General features: G+C 45.9%; 1 protein-coding gene across 1 annotated transcript in view; it reads left to right on the forward strand.

The window, feature by feature from the left end:
* LOC147676819 (uncharacterized) overlaps positions 1-21,205 on the forward strand; it is a 500,104-nt gene that overhangs the window by 330,394 nt on the left and 148,505 nt on the right. Inside the window, exon 4 of the mRNA XM_086945234.1 lies at positions 6,579-6,740. Coding sequence (XP_086801360.1) covers positions 6,579-6,740 — 162 coding nt within the window. The remainder of the gene's footprint in view (positions 1-6,578; positions 6,741-21,205) is intronic.

Here is a 21,205-nt window from a genome sequence, read left to right on the forward strand (position 1 = left end):
AAATACCACAAAAAGACCTAGTCTGTTGCTCAAAGCTGCGGCTTACCAAAAAACCATGAAATGCATGATTGCCTCAACCTAATATAAACCTATTTTGACTTGCACTCATTTTAGTTGTGTATTTACTTACTCATATACTAGTGTGCAACCTCTTCTGATAGGTCTGTAAAATGTAACTTTTGTGGCAAATTTTGTCCTGAATTTTGATCTTCTGTCTTGAATTTTTGTCCTGAGATTTAACCCTTTGTCCTGAATTTTTACACTCACCATCCTGAATTTGCACCCATGCCAGTTGGTCACCCTAGGGGGAGGTCAAACCCTGATGGACTTGTCGACATGGGCACTGCAGAGCTTAAGCCTAAAGTGCCCTGAGCTACCTTGTTACAAGTGACAATGTAGCACTCCCCGCGGTCATTGCACTGGCACATAACTATGGCGAGATATCTGGATATGAAATCAACGCATCCAAAACGGAGATGATGCTGTGGAATGAGGCTGAGCCAGTGGCAGGGGCTCAGTTAAGCCATTCCATGCATTATCTGGGGCTCACCATCGTAAAGGACATTGATAACATTGTACCGCTGAATTTTGACATTGTTGCGAGGGACTGTAGAAAGCTTATGAGGTCTTGGTCTTCACTCCCTCTTTCCATCTTGGTAGAGCTAACCTGGTTAAAATGTCTATCTTACCCCAAATCACCTTTTTGTTTAATACTGTTCCGTTACATTTTGAACCCTCTATTTTAACAAAACTTTAAGGCCATATTAGTTCTTTTATTTGGAATGACCACATACCACGGATAGCATGGAAAAAGATCAGGCTCCCTAGAGAAAAAGGGGGATTGGCAGCACCTGATCTACAACTCTATGCCTGGGCTTTTTAAATTTTCCCATGCCAGGATGCTGCTTAAAATGGCGACTAATGAAGGGGTAGGCAGTATGTTTGCCGCACTACTTAGAGGAGAAGGAGTAGGCCAGCAGGGTTTTTTGCCAAAATTTGGGGATCCTAAGTTTTAAAAAAACGTTACGTTTAAGTTTTTGTTGGGCTTTACAAGAACATGGGTTAAATTAAGAGGTGCCATAAAGGTGGGATACTTTGCAAGTAGGTCTCCACTGTGGGACTCTCCAGGGTGTCCGGCGTGGCTTCTTGACAACTTGGCAACACCTTTGAGAGAGGCTGGCCTTGAAGTCTGGGGGAACTTTTACCGAGACGGTGTTTTGCTATCTTGGGACTACCTATCAGACAGAGTGGGGATGGGTCTCTCTAGATTTAAATATCTACAGATAGTGAGATGGGCCCAGGCACAGAGTACTGTCAGGGGCAGATTCCAAATGGGAGGGGAGAGCAGTATACTGTCCCTGATGATGGACAAACCTCCTGTAACTAAAGAGATCTCATTTTGGTACAACCTGTTACTAGAAGAGGTCGACGAAGATTTCAATCTACCCGAAACATTGTGGAGTTCCTCATTTATTGGTAAAGATCTTGAGAATATCTGGTATTCCTCCTTTAAGATCCTCTGGGATACAGTGAAGCCAGCGTGGTTGCGTAGGAACCATCTTTTCACGCTACACAGGGCGTACTATTCTCCACAGAGTTTATCAAAGTTTTCTACAGACTCCACTGTGGCCTGCCCTAAGTGTGGGGTGCCAGCAGCCTCAGACCTACATATGTTCTTCGAATGCCCATTGCTGTCATCTTATTGGGTTTCTATCAGTACTCTGTTGTCAACATCTTTGGGGTATCAAATCTCAATGAACGCAATGCTTGTCATTTTCGGAACATCATTTGAAATCCATGGTCCTGTCAACAAACTTTTGTTCTATTGTATCCTATTGGCAAGGAGAGAAATATGCAGGAAATGGAAAGAACCACTGCCTCCCACCCTGTTAGATTGGCGTATATCAGTCCTGCAAACGTCTAAAATCGATCTATCAAGATCTGGTAACCCAGAAAAACGTGGCTTTTGGCACCTTTTGAATTGGGTTTAAGGAATTGTTTATTCGGTCCGTGTTTTTTTTTTTTTTCCCCACTGTCCAATGATTAACGCTGCTTGGTCTACTCTCCTCTCCTCGACTTACCCAAAGTTATGGCCTTCCCGATCCACAATGGGTCCTGAATAGTAGCAACATTGCTCCTTCACGGTTTACATCCCGCGGCGCACTTTTTGGAGAGTTTGAACAATACTGAGTGTCAATACCGGTTGGCTGACGGCACTACCAGTGTACCTGTGAAAGTACAGTTCATCTCCCTCTCCTAGTGTTCCTGTGTGGTTTTCCAAGAGAAAAATGAGGACACAAAAAAAAAAAAAAGACAATGTAGCAACTAATAAATTAGGTGGCGCTTAGGCATGACAAGGCCCCTGAGGCCAGGCCTTAGATATCACCAGCCCTAGAAATTCTTTCTGGCGGCTGAGGTAAGTGTCTTTCTGCACCTGTATCAGCAAATTACACAGATTCACTGCCCGAGGATGCTGTTTGCAGCGAGAGTCAGCGTAATTTTAAATTACATCAACAGTGAATAATAAACTGCTCTTAAATATTCATATATTAATAAAAGGTCACAAAAGACCGATGGTAAAGCCCTGACACCCATAGGGAGGCGACACTAGGCAATTATAGACTCTGGAAATAAATAATGCTGCTTCATCGATCAGATTTCCAATTGCTGCCCGACGTTATTACGTTTTCCAGGTATTCACCCGTTACAACGCATCTTTACTCCGCACTACCACTACAACGCGGGCATTACAACGCATACCGTTACAACGCATTGCGCTGGGGGGCGCTCTAGGATAAGAGGTAAGTTTAATTTACTATCCAACACCTTCCCTAGGGTCCACGAGGACTGGAGTTAGAATAGTAAATTATACTTACCACTATCCAGCACCCCAAAGCGCTATGCGTTGTAGCGGTATGCGTTGTAAATACCGCGTTGTAATGGTACGCGGAGTAAAAGTATGCGTTGTAACGACATACATCCCGTTTTCCACTGTGTACTGTTAACCACATACCTCAATATGGAATCAATTTTGGCAACAAACATTATGAACAGTAAGAGGGGAACGGTATCCCATATGCTGCATAAAATGTACTTACCCCTAATTTGGTTACATTTGTAGCGGTTTCTTTTGCTAGCCCCATGACAATCTGGTGTTAAGCTTAAATCAGTAAGAAACGCAATTAGAGATTTGTTCGATTTTTGTCAAATTCATTAACCCTAATATTCTGCTATTGGCTATCCCAAAGTTATGAACTTGGGGACTTATTAATGGGGTTTTGGCGTAGGGCAGCGCAGCAAGTCACATTGCAGCGCTGCCCTATGTGAAAGTTAAAGGGCAGGAATGTACCGCCTTTATCCACTAAGGTGCATGCCTGCCCTTTCCTCCTTCCCTGGCGCCATTTTGTCTGCCTAGCGCCAACGCAGGCACCCTTGTACCATGGTGCAAGGGTGCCTGTGTTGTCGGCAGGATTGTTTTTGTGTAGGAAGGGACACCTTCCTGCACCAAAACAATCTTAGGAGGCTTTTTCCTCTTTCTATGAGTGCTACAGAATGCAGCACACATACACCGAAAAAAAGAGGATAAATAAAGAGGCTTATATATGAGATCCCTGTGTCACTTTTACAACAGATAAAGTGGTACATGTCTGATGCAGGGCTCTCAATCCGATTTATGAAGCCATGCAAAGCTGCACTGCGTGGCTTCATAAAGCTTGAGTGAGGCAACGCAGCACAAATTGCTGCATTGCCTTAGTCTGCTCCCGGGAGGGGTTCCATAAGGGTTGTGGTTGGTTTTCCCACAAAACCCCCATGGATTTTGACACTAACCCAGTTTTACAAAATCATGTCAGCTTGGGTGAAGCGCAACGAGGAGAAATATGTTTATTTCTCTACATTTTTTCTTCTTTCTATGTGTGCTGCATTCGACAGTATACATAGCTGTCCCTTCCTGCACGAAAACATCCTGCATGCAATAGGGGCACCCTTGCACCAAGTTGGCTCTAGGTTGCTGAAACTGTGCCAGCATGGGGAGAATGGACAGTAATACACCATATTGCATAAATACGGTGTATTCCTGCCCTTTCACTTTGGGTAGCACAGCAAGGTGCCTTGCTGCACTGCCCTACGCCAAAATCCCATAAAGAGTGCCAAAGTTATTTCTCCTTGTTGCATATCCTCTGGGGAGGCATCAGATTTTGGTGCCTCTCTGGGGGTACAGGGTTTTGTAATTCTGGGAAAGCGTCAAAATTCATGGGCGTTGCGTCGCAGCACCCACTGTGACGTCCATGGAAGGCCTCCCTAGCGCAGAGTAAGGCAACACGGCGAGTTGTGCTGCTTTGCCTTACTCCATATTAATGAGGCAAATCAAAACAACGCAAAAATGCTTTGTCTGACCTCATAAATATGACTTTGTTGTTTGCGCCACAAAAGCATCACAAAATGTGATGCTCCAGCAGCGCGAAGAGCTCATAAATATCCCCCTTGGTTTTCTTCAGATTTACGATCATATAATTTTCTCTTCTTGATACGTACAGATCGACCAAAGGACGCCGCCGTCCTATAAAGGTTCTGTCGACCAGAACCAAATGATCAGGGTGCGCTAACATAGAAGCATTAATATTGCTGCAATAAAAAAAAAAAGAGGCAAGGTGCTAAAATGTAACCCCGAGGTAAACCATTTTCCTGTCTAACACTTCTTTGTGTCACCTCTGCTTTTGCTAAATCATACTTGTACCCAAGTATTCTTGTGGAATTCTTTGATAAGCCAGACAAGCCTGGGATCTATTCCACACACAAGCAGTTTTGGCCATTGTTCTCTCCTGCCCATATCAAATGTGGGGCCAGAATGTACTTATCCGCGTACTATGAATTCAAGATTTGGGGGCATAATTACGAGCCCCTTGAGCTGAAATTATGTAGTTTTTGTGTCACAACCACCAAATGATGTTCATAAGGTCATGCAAAGCTACTGTGCGTGAATTACCTCATAGATATGGTGTACGGCAAGGTAGCTCAAATCGCTGTGTTGCCTTACTCTGTGCTAGGAGGCATTCCATGGGCAGTGCGTTGGGTGTTCCCACACAACACCCAATGAATTTGATGCATCCCCAGATTCCCAAGACCATGTAAGCTTGGGGATACGCCAAAACCTTACGCTTCCCCAGGGGAGATGACATGAGGACTAAATAACTTTATTCATATATACATGTATGGGTGCCTGTGTTGGCAATAGGCTGCCAAAATGGCGCCAGCGCAGAGGAAAAGACAGGTATGTGCCGTTATGCCATAGATTTGGCATATTTCTACACTTTCTCTTTGAGGCAGGATGGTGCAGCAAAGTGAGTTGCTGCATTGCCCTGCGCCAAATCCTCATAAGTATGCCCTTCGGTTTCCCTTTTCTTCCCACATAATGGATAGGGATAAGTTAGGAGCCATCCATTTCCTGATGAAGATGTCACATAAATAATGAGGAATGGTTTCGATTGTGTGCTGTGAGTGTGGGCAAATAATCAATTTTTAATTTACAGGGATGACCTAAAAAACATGCCCAAATAGAACTCAAATGTTTTCTTGGTTCAGCCACCAACATACATTACTATATGTTGCCAAACAATATTTAAACAGCAAAATCTGGTTACCGCCTCTTTTGTGATTTGAATTAAATCTATTTAGGTGCCCACTCTGAACAAAAATGAGCATAGAAATATGCGTTTCAAAGCTGTATAACAAATTAAGGGCCAGATTTACCAATATTTTGCAACATGTTTGCACCACTTTTGTGGCGCATCCATGCTAGCAGATCTTTACAAAGCCATGCAAAAGAGCGATGTGCACGCCTTGCGTATCTTTATAAAAAGAAATGTAACGCAATACAGCAGCACACATAGAAAGAAGGAAAATGCCTAGAGAGATTGTTTTTGTGCTGGAAGGTATCCCTTCTGGCACAATAAACAATTCACTTTGTAAAGCAGGCACTTTAGTGTAAGAGTACCTGCATTGATGCTAGGCTGCCTGAAGTGCACCAGCGCTATAGAGAGCTTAGTAGGTATGGTGCATTTCGCTCTCTCCATTGCTTAATTTGAGCCGGTGGTCAGCAGAAGGACTTAATGATCAGCACTGGCGCTTTTCATGAGAACCAGACTCATTCTTTTATGGGAGGCACAGAGAGATTAAGTGATTTGCCCAGAATCACAGGATGTTGAGCTGACACCGAGATTCAAACCTGTTGCCCTAGCTCTGAAGTCTGCAGCTCTGGCAATTGTGCCACATCCATCCCCCAAATTCATTGTTGGTAGTTGGTTCTGTTTTACGCGGCATTAACAGGAGAAATGAGCTAGTGCAAGCTGCCTCCTGACGAGAACCCTGGCACCTAAGTGTGTTACGGATTAATCCCCGGCTCTCTCCCTGTCACGCAACGCAGCACACCAAGTTGCCTTACTAAATACGTTGCATGAAAGGTTAGTAAATCTGGCCCTAAGTGTCATCTAATACCATTTCTCCCTTGAATACATCAGCACAGTTTTTCTCGTGGGTCTGTGCCTCAAAATGGCTATTTATAATTATTTCTATCTCATCAGGCATTCCTACACCTCTTAAAGAAGGCTGCAAAGGAAAACCCCCAGGCTGGTATGAGCTGCAGCAAAGCAGCCCTGATCAACATGTCCACCATAGGTTCATCCATCGCCTTGTGTCATGAATATTATGGAGTCCTTCCTGTTGTCTCCTATCGTTGCAGCAAGGTAAGGCAAGCATGTTCCATTCTATGCACAAATTTATAGGGCCCATGTCTATTGCCACTATAAATCTATATTACAGTGATGTAGCCCATTTGCTCTGTTAACTCCTATAAGGTTCTCTGGAGTGTCAGCATTTCCATTGTGACAGGGCTTTGTAATGTTCCTCTGGCTCCTTGACAAAAAACGCCTAGCTTTGGAAACTGTTTTTTTTAAAAACTGTTTGGGGTTTTATCTAAAGCGCTGCATATCACTGTCTGGTAACCTCAGAAAGATTTAGTAGAGATACAGACAGAGCAAGAATAAGAACAAGTCCTGGGGTAGAAAGCAGTCAATGATCCAACAAAAGTATAGTGTCTTCTTGAGTGAGTCCACATATCAAAATACAGTAAATGTTGAAGCCTTAAGGGCCTATTTATGAGATTTGCATCCTATTTCCACAATGCAACATGGTACATTTGTGGATCTCAAGTAAGATTCATGAAGCCAACAAGGACACTTTGGGTGGCCCTGAATGGCTCCATAAACCTGGGTTAAGGCAATGCAGCGCAAATCTCTGCATTGCCAACGCATTCAATAGATGTTGCATTGGTGTTCCCGCACAACTACCATGGTTTTTGACTGTAGGATTGTGGAATCTGACGGCATGGTTGCCCCCATTTGTTTCCTGGTGTTTTGCTGGTTTTCTATTTAGTTTGACTGGGATCCTGCTAATCAGGACCCCAGACTATCTGCTTTCCCCCTAAATTGGTTGTTCATGTACTTAAGGTACACTCCAGATAGGATTCTGGGGTACCCTTATAAGTCCCTAGTATATGGTATAGTACTTCCCTAGGGCATAGGTACCCCAGAAGCCTCCCAGGGGCTGCAGCATGTATTATGCCACCCCTGAGAGACCACTCAAATTGACACCACAGGTCTGCTACTGCAACCTGTGTAAGGTGGTGTATGCACCCCTTACTTTGATATAGGTTCACTATATCTACCTTATCACTGCCCATATAAACCTATCCGTCACCCCTATGGCAGGCCTTATCAGTCCTGAAGGCAGGGTGCTGGGTTTCATGTGAGAGGGTGCCCATGCATGAGCAGGGCCTCTCTGCAGCTTTCGGAATCTATTCTCTGGGGTTGTTCTGTGATGCAGCCATACCATATACTCTGTACTTTATAACCTCTCAATAAATGCTAACTTTGAACGTTGAAACTGCTGCGCAGAAAACTGTTGTGTTTGGTGTCAAAGACCTGGAATCATACCTCCACACCAGTAACTAGTGTGGGAGGTATGATTCCACCCTCCTAGAGGAAGAAATATGACAACACTGGTGCACCCGGAACCAGCTTTCTCAACCCTGGCATCACAATATGGATGCTGCCAGCCACAGGCATAAGTCTGCCCTCCTGCTGCTTGACAAAACTCTGGCAGGGGAAGGCTGGACAATAGGTTTCCTGTCACAGGGAGGTGTAACCACCTCCCAGACAGGCTTTAGTGTATTGGGGATGGGTGGGTGCTCTCCAAGAGTGCTTTGTTGTCTGCACTGGGGGCATATTTGGTGTCCCTGTGCATAGTCCAACTCAAACCGGTTTCAGGGCTATCAGCCCCTGCTCTGGCATGAAACTGGACAAAGGATATCGGTGTAACCACCCCTCTGTCCTGACCCTCCCTTAGGTGGGTCCCCAGAGTTTGTCCCACCATTTCCTTGGTTATAAAGTAGGAACCCCTGGCTACAGGACTTTAGATTTAGCTGGACAAAACTCTTCTACAGAAACCAAGTACTTCGATGATCTACACTACGCTAGATGACTGAAGAATCTCCCTTTGCGTAAAGGAGTTACTCCCCTGCTAAGCAGGCACCAAAGACGCATCTGACTGGTTTGCAACTCTGAAGCTCCTGAGGACTCAGAAGACTTTTGCAACACAGGAGGTGGGTTTCCAAGTGTCCCTGAGGTCGAGTAGTGTGCTCAGCAAACCTGAGACCCGTATCCTTTGTGGGGACCATGCAACCCGAACCCCTGGGGACTGTGTCCATTTGCAGAAGCATTTGGTTTCTGGCGATCTCTGAAGCTGTGCTTTGCGCTACTTGTAGTCCAGACCCAAGCAGTGATTCCACTGAAGATTACTGTCCTTCCATTCCACGAGTGTTCCGTGGGCTGGTATTTTGTGATTCCTCTAGAGGTCCCTTCGCGATCCCTGGTCCCTTGGCCTGTCGGTCCCTGTGAAGGCGACTTCAACTTTCAGTGGGCTTACCTCATTGCTCCAGACGTGCCCTGACTCTCCATCGGTTGGGGAGTCCCCAGGACCTTGCTGGATTTCACCTAAGCATCTTTTCACTGACCACGTGGGTTGCAATTGCCAAGGCTTGTTGGTGTTCAGTTCGGACACTGACCTTCCAGCACTCAACATCCTTTGTGGGACAGCTCGCCTGCAGACTTTGGTAGTCGTTGACGTCTCCTGGTCCCCGTGGCTGCAGAGTCAAGCTTCACCTCTTCTCACCTGAAACACCCGACATCGGTGGGCCTTCGTCTACTGAGCCCCTAGTCACTGGCAAGTGACCCAGACTCTGTTCCCTCTGCTTTGAGGTTCTTCTCAGATTCGATCTAGGCTTGGATTACATAAGACACTGTTCCTCTTCACCGCAGCAGCACTTTGCAGCATCTCCCCATTGAAAACGACGAAGAATCCCAACACCATTTGACACCTACGCACCCGGCTTCCCTGGGTTAGGTAACACGAGTACTCCGGTGCTCACATGGGTGAAGGCCTTAGAACATTCTAAGTCTAAAAGGATGTCCTTAAATTTAAAAATTCCTACCACGACTTTCCCATAGGATTGTACAGAGCTTGTGGCTGTGTTCTCAAACTGGACCCGTCCCCGTGGGTCCCCTGTATCACTACCTTGGGTGGTTCCTTGGGTTCCCGGCGATTCTATGTGCTCTAGGCACTGTGTCTAGTCAAGTCATCGTTGTTATACCACTTGCCCCAGTATTGGAACTTTCATAGATTCCCATGCTTTTGAATCAATCCCCGTCGTCAGAATAGGAGTCTCAGTAACAAGAATACCATAGCAGTAGGCACAAAAGAGAAAGAAAAATGCCTAGGCCTCATTCCCTTTTGTAGCCCATCACTCTCTTTGTGTAAAAGAGACCAAACTTAGGCATCAGCCAATCAGAAGAGCCTCACCCCTTAGAACCCTCCTGAAGGAACCCCAGAGCCTCAGATTTTCTACTGCACGTTGTGCTTAGGGAGTCACCTTTGAGCTCTGCTCAACTTCTACTCTTCAGAGAGTTTCTTCAAGGTTTTTTCTTCAGATTCTTTTCAGATTCATTACAGATTGTTAGCTGATCCTTCCAGGATGTCTGACAAGGAGAAAAAGAAAGCCCTTTTCAAGTCATGTTCCACCTGTGGAAAGAAAAGGCTTTTCATGGAGGATAAGCATAAAGACTGCATCTTTTGCCTCTATCCTGACCACAAGGCTGCGGACTGTAAGATCTGTCGCACCTTTTCAACCAAGACCCTCCGGGACCGTGAGGGTAGGCTTCTGACATGGCTCCAGAAGTTGAAATCCAGGAAGGATACTGTCTCCAGTGACAGTGAGAATTCAGCATCAGCATCTTCCTCAAGAAGGACAGTGAAAAGAGGTAGGGGTTCCCCTTCTCCTTCTGTGGAGCGTCCTTCTAAGGCCTCAAAAAAGACCCCCAGTGAGTCTGAGAGCCAGGGTCCAGGCAAATCTCCTCACTGAGGTGAAAATGAAAGGGTAAGACCATCTACGCCTTCTGAAGGGTTGAAGACTGTTCCAGCCTTCAAGAAGCCCTCTTCCCATTCTTCTGACAGAAGTTCCAAGTCGTCGACAAAGAAGGAGTCGTCGACGGAGGCTCCGTTGACGAAGAAATTGAAGCAGAACTGAAACTGGTTCCGTCGACGGGATCGTCAACAACAGATACAGCAGCGTCAACGAGGGACTACCCGATGACGGCATCGTCGACGAAGGCGTCGACGACAACAGCATCGTCGACAAGGGTGATGACGACGACGACGAGAGCCTCGACGACAGCAACATTGACGACGACGACGGCTGGGATGTCGACAGTCTTATCGTCGACGGCATCGACGACGCCCATCTTGTCGGCAAGTGTTTTTGTGTCGACGACACATACTCCGTCGACGAAGCCGACGACGACTGCATTTTCAATTCCATCATCGACGGGACCGTCAACGATTTTGTCATCGGAAAAGAGACATCTCCCAGGAGGATAACCCCTCTTCCTCCAGCTCTACTGTTCGATGAGGAGGAGTCCAAAGAGGAGGATTAGGACTCATATGGCTATGCCAACAGCCCCTCGCAACTGCTGGTTAAATGCCAGGAAATGGACTCGGATGGAGGATATGACCAAGAGGGTGGCTATGAACGTCATGCTGCCCAACCACAGCAATACTCTGGTCAAGAGATGGTTACTGTACCATCATCTTTCCTACAGGACCTGCATAATATGCTGCAAGATTTTAAGTCTAAGGCTACACACTCTGCTCCAGCTCCTGTGGCGCACGGCATGCCTGTCATGGCACCGGCCTCAACGGCTGTTCCTGTATCACCACCTCAGGAGTCTCTTCAACCACTGACATCGACTCCACAGGAGCCTTTCAGACCTGCTGTCACTCATGATGATTCCTCGGATGAGGAGCATGATTCGGAGGGTAGAGATGATCAGGACTCTGAGTGGTATGATTACGTCATTCCGGACACTCCATCTCCAAGTATGGATCCAGTGGATTCTCCACCTGCTGATATCAGAGGTTTTCATCAGTTGATGGAAAGAGCGACTGGAAGATTCAAACTGACAATGCCTAAGGTGTCCTCTGAGTGTTTCTTGTACGATTTCAAGGAACCTTACAGAAAAACGACAAGAACCATTCCAATAGTGCAACATCTCTGGGATGAGGGCCTTAAGGCTATGAAGAATCCAGCGACGGTGGTCCCTGTGATACCGCGTCTAGATAAGAAGTACAAGGCGCCTGATGATGGTCCAGCTGCCTTGACAGGCCACCCGAAACCGGACTCAGTGATTTCTCAGGCAGCGCAGAGGAAGTCACGCAACCCTTCTGCTCCTTTAACAACTCCTTCAGACAAGGAGGGAAGGAGATTGGATAATGCCGGGAAGAGATTCTCATCCATGGCGAGTCTTCTTGTGCGAGCAGCTAATGCCCTAGCAATATTGGGCCGATATGACCGTCAGCTTTGGTGTGATGTTGCACCGTTCCTGGACCAGCTAACTCCAGAAGCGAAAGCAGAAGCAAGGAAGGTCTTGCAAGAGGGGGTGGCAACATCAATGTAGGTCATCGACTGTGCCATGGACATTGCCACAACGGCATTTCGTTCTTTGGCGGGAGCTGCGGTCCTTCGTCGCCAGGGGTGGCTGAAAGCAACCTGGTTTCGACCCGAGATCCAAAATAAAGTCCTGCATCTTCCATTTGATGGAGAGGCACTGTTTGGGAAACTGATTGATGACCCTCTCCAAGACATCAAAAAAGACACTGAGACCGCAAGATATCCTTGGTTACGCTCCAGTACCATAAAACACCCTTTAAAGGATCCAGGGGTAAGAGTACGAACTACAGAGGATCTTACCAACAGCAAAGATACTCTTCCTATGGTTCAAGTTCACAGCAGCACCGCCAGCCTTACCAACAAAGACAATGTCAATCCTCCAATTACTCACGGCCTAACAACAGAGGAAAGCAGGCTCGCCAGGGACGCGATGAGTCCAAGCGCCAATAGCGGCCTCCTGGCTCTTCCTACTGGACCCTCCTCCAAGAAGTCATCAGTTAGAGGCAGGGTAGCAAAATACCCTCTGAATTGGTCCAAGATTACATCGGACCGTTGGGTGCTCAACATCATTCGAAAGGGCCATACCTTGGAATTCACCCAAATCCCACCAACAAAGCCCCCTGCAGCCGTTCCATCTGAGGCTCGAAGTTCATCAAATCTCCTCAAAGGGGCTATAGAGCCGTTTCCCTCCAACCAAAGAGGACAGGGATTCTATTCCAGGTTCTTCCTGATCATGAAGAATTTAGAGAAATGGCGCCCCATTCTAGATCTCAGGGAGCTCAACACCTATCTCATTTCCCTATCTTTCCGGATGGTTTCCCTTCAAGACATCCTGAGGTTGATCAATCCGGGGGATTTCATGGCCACTCCCGATCTCGAGGATGCACACTTTCATGTACCGATTCACCCAGCACACAGAAGGTTTCTACGGTTTACAGTAGCCAAGAGCCACTTTCAATTCAGGGTTTTACCCTTTGGTCTTCGCTCAGCCCCGAGGATTTTCACAAAGGTGCTGGCGCCGGTAGTGGCATTCCTACGAAGACATCATTTTCAAGACTTCCCTTACCTGGACGACTGGTTGCTAAAGACTCAGTCTAGAGAAGCAGTGCAGGACGCTGTTCAGGCTTGTACAAACCTATTCCGCAATCTGGAATTCACGTTAAACCAGGACAAATCATCTCTGGTTCCATCCATGAAGGCACGATTCCTGGGAGCCATCCTGAACTCAAAACTCTGAAGAGCTTTTCCAACCCTAGAAAGGCGGAGAAAGCTTCAAACCATGGCTCTGGACCTACGAAAAAGGTGTCTTTCAGTACGCCGCTACAAGTCTCTGCTAGGGGTAATTTCATCATGCATACCCCTGATTCCTCAATGCGGCCTCTTCAGGAACAATTGGACATTCAATGGAAACAGGTGCCCGGATCATTCGACGACAAGGTGTCAGTCACTCCGACAATGCGAAGAGCGGCTCTGTGGTGGACAGACCAAGGCAACTTGTCCCAAGGTCTATTGTTCGTAAATGATCCGTCTCCTCAAGTAGTGACAACGGATGCGTCGTTGGATGGTTGGGGAACAGTGATGCAGGACCTGCACGTCAGTGGCCATTGGTCTCCTCACGATCAACGGCTCCACATCAATCTACTGGAGCTTTGAGCGATAAAACTGGCTCTTCAAGCTTTGCTCCCACGTCTAGGAGGTTCACAAGTTCTCATCAGGACGGACAACACCACGGCCATGCACTATGTGAACAAGGAGGGCGGAACCAGATCTCTTCTGTTGTCTCAGGAAGCGCAGGAAATCTGGGAATGGGCTATCCTTCACGGAATGTCACTACAGGCAGAACACTTACCAGGGGTTTTGCACGAGAATGCCGACAGACTGAGCAGGTTATCATCAGTCAGCCACGAGTGGGAGCTAAACCAACAAGTTCTAGAAGAGGTATTCCGCCAGTGGGGCACACCAGCGATAGATCTCTTTGCCACCCTGTCCAACAAAAAAGGCCGGTCTTACGCAAGCAGGCTTCACCACCACGGATCATTGGGGAATGCGCTTTCGATAGCCTGGTCAAGAACATTTGTCTACGCCTTTCCCCAATTCCACTGATCCTGAGATTGATCAGGAAGATCAAAGTGGAACCATGCAGGATGATCCTGATAGCCCCTGCTTGGCCGAGACAGTTCTGGTACACGGAGCTCCATCTGTTGTCGCTAGCTCCGCCTCTTCCCTTGAAGCTTGTTCCAGACCTACTCACAATGTCATTACACCTGACAGCATGGCTCCTGAGCAGCGAGAATTTATGAATCTCCCCATCTCAACCGAAATTAAAGAAGTCCTCTCCCAAGCGAGAGCCCCTTCCACAAACAAGACGTACTGCCTCAAATGGAAGAGATTTTACATTTGGTGCAGGAGAGAGAAGATTGACTAAATAAAACATGAAATAGCAACGGGTCAAAAAAAGGGATAGAACTATCTAGAGAAACTGTGTAATCTCAACAGGGTACAATCACGAAATCCACAAAGAGTAATTTGTGGTGAAAATATTGTGTTCCCATCAGATACCCATCCTGTACCGCCCTACATCATTTGGGATCCTTCACCCGAAGGAAGTGGTAATCATCCACTATGGATTAGGTAGATTGTAGCCTAACCTGGTCAAAGGATACACAAATGTGGTGGAAAAAATGATGGTATCAGGGGGTAATCCGACTAGCAGTGCAAGAAATAATGGTAAAGTGACTGCTGTGTGCAAAAGTGGATGGTTAAGATTGGGTTGTGGAAGTGGAAAAAACAATTTTAATAAGATCCTATCCACACCCAAGAATAAAAACAGTGCAAAGTAGTGTTTAACAAATGACTACTGAGATGGATTGTAGGTCGACCTGTTTCTGCAGTTGGTGTGGGGTCAAGGGATCCCCTCCTGCTTCATCAGGACCTTAACATGATGCTACTGCTAATATGTGAAAAGAAGTGAGAAAAAATAGACAAAATTCATATCACCCCATTTGTGGGGAAATCACTCTCCACCTCACCTGGCTACAGCTCAGGTAAAAATGGAGCACCGCTCTGTCCGTCGGTACTCCGGACATCCGTCTTGGCTGTCTTTGTGGGAGGTCAGAGAAGATTGACCCCTTTTCTTCAAAACCTCATCAGCTTCTGCCTTATCTCTTGACCTTGGCTAAGTCTGGGCTGGCCCATTCGTCTATAAGGGTACACTTGGCAGCAATTTCAAGATACAGACGGTCTGAGTCCGGACCTTCTTTGTGGTCTTCCAGAATTATTAAACAGTTTCTAAAAGGCTTGTTTAGGGTCTATCCACCAGTAAGACCTCCGCCTCCTACTTGGCAGCTGAATCTCATCCTTACTCAACTCATAAAGAATCCGTTTGAACCAATACCTCGTTCAGACATGAAGTTCCTGTCATAGAAATTGGCTCTCCTTCTTGCCCTCACATCGGCAAGACGTATTGGGGAATTACAGGCTCTCACAATCCAAGAGCCTTTTCTACAATTCAAAAGAAACACGGTTATCTTGAGAACCAACCCAAGGTTCATACCCAAAGTACCCTCGGACTTCCACTTGAACGAGCCGGTTATTCTTAAGGCTTTCTTTCCTCACCCGCCTACACCAGCGGAGAGATCGCTACATTCTCTAGATGTGCAGCGATGCTTGAAATTCTATTTGGATCGCACCAAGGGATTTCGGAAATCCTCACAATTGTTTGTAGCTTTTGGTGGTCCGAGAAAGGGTCTCTCTCTGTCAAAGCAGGGAATTGCAAGATGGATTACCAGTGCCATCCTACATTGCCATTCTGCAGCAGGTAAACCACTGACTGGCAGGGTTCGGGCACATTCCACAAGATCAGTGGCGTCTTCAACAGCCCTCTTCACGGGGGTGCAGATAAAGGACATTTGCAGAGCTGCTACCTGGAGCAGTGTCCACACCTTTACTATGCATTACTGCTTGGACTCCTTGCAGCAAGAAGATACGGCAGTGGGCCAGGCAGTCCTGAGGAACCTCTTCCAATAATTGGTGAGCTTTCCTTTCTATCCCACCTTCTGTAATTTTGCAAATTTTGTATCATTGTCATGTTGGCTTTGCAATGTATGATATGACACAAAATGTGGGTTTGTTATTGCTAACTGCTTGCTACTCTGATACAAAAGCATGGGAATCTATGAAAGTTCCAATACTGGGGCACAAGAACAAGTTACTTACCTGTAACTTTAGTTCCCCAGTGTTGGTAACTTTCATAGATTCCCATGCGTCCGCCCACCTCCCCGAGGAAAGCTCAGCCTTCAGCAGAAATGGTGGCTACACACAACGGCTACGAAAATCTGAGGCTCTAAGGTTCCTTCAGGAGGGTTCTAAGGGGTGAGGCTCTTCTGATTGGCTGATGGCTAAGTTTGGTCTCTTTTACACAAAGAGAGTGATATACCTTGTTTGGTTCTCCTTTCATTTGGTCATTCAGGAGGTTATAGACTGGTAAAACAAGCTGCTTTACATTCCTTCGAGACTTATCCGGAAGGCTGCTCTCCATAGCTGCCACTAGGATAGCTTTCAATAAAGGTTTGCTTTACCCTAATCATCAATAAGGGTCGTTTGGACTGGTACAAGGTGCCCACTTTAATTAGTGGACAGCATATACCAGGCCAACTTCTCACATTGATGCACTACCAGGTTTACCAGAAAAGGTACTCGAGGGTATGAGCCAAAAAGTTACTCCTTTTCAGGGGAGGCCTAATGAGGAAAAATATGGATTTGTCCTTGTCACTTCCTTTTTCTATGTGCCCCTTCCTGTCGCAAGGAGCCGGAGTTGTCACTAGGCTTCAGAAAGGGCACCAACGTGAAGGAAAAGGCAGGAATGTGCTGTATTACCTTAAATACGGCACATTCCAGCCCTTTCCCTGACAGTCAGTACAGCGCAGCAAGGTGACTTGCAGCATTGCACTGCATGACCTATGTGTATACAGGCCCCCTTAGTTCAGCGGGGTCCTTTGCGGCCTCAATATGTTATAGATGTCTGACCAGCAGCATAACATAGCAGGTTGGAGGTGGGCATTTGAGTAATCAGTGAGATAAGACTTCCCAAACATGATAATAATTATGTGTTTAAGGGTTTTGTGAATTTAAGAGTGATTTTACAATTTGAGGTGAAATGAAAGGGAATTGCCCAGATAGGAGGTCAGTACATAAATAAATCTTCCACCTAATTTCCTGTAACACATCGGCTGAATGGACAGCAGATTGCAGACCATAGCAATCTGCTTCAATAGTAAGTGGCACTGCTTGAAGAGATAGTCCAATAAGCCCCCTTGTAGAGTTTTATGAATGAAGCAGATGATGCATAGTCCATATTTTTAACAATGTGGCCACGGAGGCATTTCAATATAGATATAATGTAGCTATGGTTTTTCAAGCCAAACAGGAAATGAGTCATTGTGACGGATTTGTTCTGGAAGCCAGTGTAGGGACCACAACACACCAGACCACATCAAGAATTGGGTTGATTTTCTGGGAAGAGTGGAGGAATGCTCGGACACTTCGAAGCACTTAAGAATAGAAGTTGGCTCAGAAACGGAGCTTATTTCGGGGTTGAAGGAGTGCACTTCCAGACTTTGTTCTCTCAGACATGGGAGGGTATCCAGTGTTTCACTTCAGAATACAGGAAGTGCAGCTGTGTTGATAGTGCTCAAGAGTAGGATTTCAGGTGTCTCCTTGTTTATTGAAGCCCTTTGCGTGCACTGGGTGGTGCACAAGTGATGGACAGTGAGACACTTTTGTTAGGTTTTCCTGAACCATCTCCTCGCTTGAGGTCAAAGTGGGTTAACACCTGTGAACCATTGGTAAACAATCCTTAGGTTATGCAATAAGATAGATAGCAAGTGGTACAAATTAGGGGGTTTATTTACAAGCCCCTTGCACCGCCAGTACTTCACTTTTTCCTATATTAAAAGTAATGCACCGGCAGCGCAAGGGGATTGTAAATAAGTGCCTAGGTGTTGAAAAGCGCTGGTGACAAGATTGAGCCTTGGGCTACAGTGGCCTTTGTTTTGTCAGTTCCTTGAAAGAAAATTGCCCCGTTTCACTTGATGAGTACTGTTTACAGGAAATATGCACACCATAAGAGGGCAGTTCCACTAGTATCCGTTAAACAGACAGTCTGCCAAGGCTGTTGATCGATGGTGTCACTTTGCTTACAGTGAACTATAAAAAGATTGGGCTCATGACAGCATTGTTTGTCATCTGCTTTGGTGTATTTTTTTAATTGTGCTTGTAGTGTTTTAATTTGTTGATTGCAATTAGTTTGATTAATCGTGGAAAAATAAATTACTTTGATGATGTCAAAGGAAGCTTAGAAATCCAGTAAAATCAGAGATCACATAAAGCCTTGATCAAGTATATTGAGGAGTTCATCCCTAATATTTAGCACAATCGTCACATTACGATTCACCTTGGTCTAAACCCTGACTGAAATAAGTTAGTAAACCATTTAGGATATGTCCAGTAGTGAGAGACATTATCCAGCCTGTTGATGGTTAGTGTAGGAGCTTTAAATCTAAGATTGACATGTTTCACATTGAAGGGGCCCAAGATTTTATGCATATCCTCTCATTGAGAGTGGAAAATTCGTAAGGGGGGTTTTGGTAACTCGTAACAACAAGATTGGTTACCCAGTCATTAGATCAATGGAAGACATTATCACTCTCAAAAGATCCATTTTATTTGTGGAGAAGGATGTGAGGTTAGCACTGAGATATTTCAGCAGTGTCTAAAGCAGGGGTCTCCAAACCGGTCCTGGAGGGCCGGATCCATGCCAGATTTTTAAAATAACTACATGTATCTCAATGGGGATATCCAAAAAATCTGGCATGGATCCAGCCCTCCAGGACCGGTTTGGAGACCCCTGGTCTAAAGAGTAGATACAGGGGGTATATTTACCCAAAAGATAGGTTGTCCCCGAGCACAAACAAACAGGTTCTTATATTCCCTTAAGAGAAATGATAAACAGAATCAAATCAGTGCTATTTCAAAGTTCATTAGATCAGTTCCTTTTATTTTATTTTATTTTCTCTTCATGCATCAAAGATTCTTCATTATAGTCTCAATCTTCATAATCCATAAAGTTCATACAGAGTGTAGCCAATAGAGAAAAAACCAATGCCAACACGTGTTTCGTCATGGGGCACAGTCACCCAAATGACTTCTTCAGGGCTACAACAGAATGAAAGGAAACATAATATATACAATTCTCCTTAAATTCAAAACCAAACCATCACCAATGGGTATACACCCCACCTAACAACCGAAGATTGAATAAAAAAATACATGAAAAATGTACAGGACAGAGAAAGTTACACGAGGACTAATTGTATAATTTGCCATGGTAAAGACAGAACACAAGATCAAATTATTTATTGAGTCCATTACTGAATAAAGAAAAAGGATGCAACAAATAGAAAGAACCCCAGATTAAGTGGGTCTGTAGTGTGAAAAGTCACCCAAGCAGAAAGCAAAAACCTTATTACCCAAAACGTTAGCAAATGAAAAGCCAGAAAGGGATACAAAAGAGTATATTAAGGTGTTAGCAAAAACATATTTAGAGGACAACGTGTCAAACCTCAAAGAACATTCCAATATGTGTCCAATTATAAAAGACAACCACTCCCTAAAGGCGAAGTCTATCTAGAGTCAGACAGTTTACTCACTGTGAGAAGTTGGCCTGATATATGATGTCTCCAATTCTGGGGGCACCTTTTATCAGTCCAAACAATCCCTTATGATGATGGTTGTAAGTCAACCTTATAGACAAGCTATCCTAAGGGTAGCATGGACTAAGCAGCCTTAAAGGCTTAACTCAAGAGGGCATGTGAAACCTGCTGTTTTACCATATGCAATCCTGTAATATCAAATGAAAGGACACCACACAAGTTATATATTATAAAAATATATGTATTTTTTCTCAGAATAATCCCCTAAACTCCTTAAGAGCATAGAAGCACAAGTGTTTAAACAAAAGCCCAGTAAAACATATGAAAGTTGCACAATTATCGATGAGGCTGGGTGGCCACTCAAACCATATATTAAAAAAGTGGTATAAGTATCACTTTACGAACAGTGGTCAGGCCTAGGGCCTGGGGAATCGGTGGGACTAATCGGGACTAGCATGGATGAAGTCGGGAGAAGCCCGCGGGACTCGGGTGCAGCGCTAAAAGCACACGCATGCACCAATGCAAAGTCAATGGTGCGTAAAAGTTATAAAGTTACTGTTTTAGGAGTCTTCCGACTGGACTAGGATTACCAAACTTTAGATTTAGACACTAGAGGTGTGTACCACTACAGGAGCACCGGCGTTCATAAGTTACCTCACCCACAGGAAGTGGGTGCATAGGTGATAATGTGTGTCGTGTTTCGTCACGCAGTTCAATGGTGCCTGGAGATGAAGATGCTGCAGGCGTCCAGGAGTGAAGTGTCTGGTGTGATCCAAGGGTGGATCGAAGATGTAGAGTACCTGAAAGCAGAGACGACAGAGTCTGGGTCACTAGCCAGTGACCAGGAAGGAACCAGGAAGGAACCAGGCGATGGCGGGCGCAACCAGGTGGTTGTTGAGAAGCTTGTCTCCGCTGCCACGTGGACTCTGGGGCACCGAGGATATCCTGGAGTGAATCAAAAGCTGTCCCACAAAGTTTCTCGCTGTCGGCGGTGTCGGCTTCCAGATTGGAGCTAACAAGCCTTGGCAAAGGCAACCCACGCAGGATTCGAAGATCGCTTCTTACTTGGACCAGCAAGGTCCGAGCGGGTGCTCCTTTTCAGGGGAGCGAGGGCCAGTCCAGCGCAACGGGACTGGCAGAGCAAATTCAAAGGTTCGTCGGTACTGGGGCCACTAGCCAACGGGCAAGCGACTGTACCAATGCGTTGAGCAGGGAAATGCAGAAGGGCTCCACGCAGCACTCGGAGAGTGTGGCGGAGTGAGCTTTGGTGCAAAAGCTGCTCGGGTTGGGGCTTCTCAAACCCCAATGCACAGTGTCGAGGGAGCCTCGGGAGCTGCATGGTCAGCGCTTCATAGTTTTTCCAAGATGGCCGGCCCCACGCTTCAGGTCGCCTCCACGGGTCTCAGCTCTGCAGGGACTGTGGATCGGGCTGTTAGAAGGC

This window comes from Lissotriton vulgaris, chromosome 12 (assembly GCF_964263255.1).
Source record: "Lissotriton vulgaris chromosome 12, aLisVul1.2, whole genome shotgun sequence".
Taxonomy (NCBI): Eukaryota; Metazoa; Chordata; class Amphibia; order Caudata; family Salamandridae; genus Lissotriton; species Lissotriton vulgaris.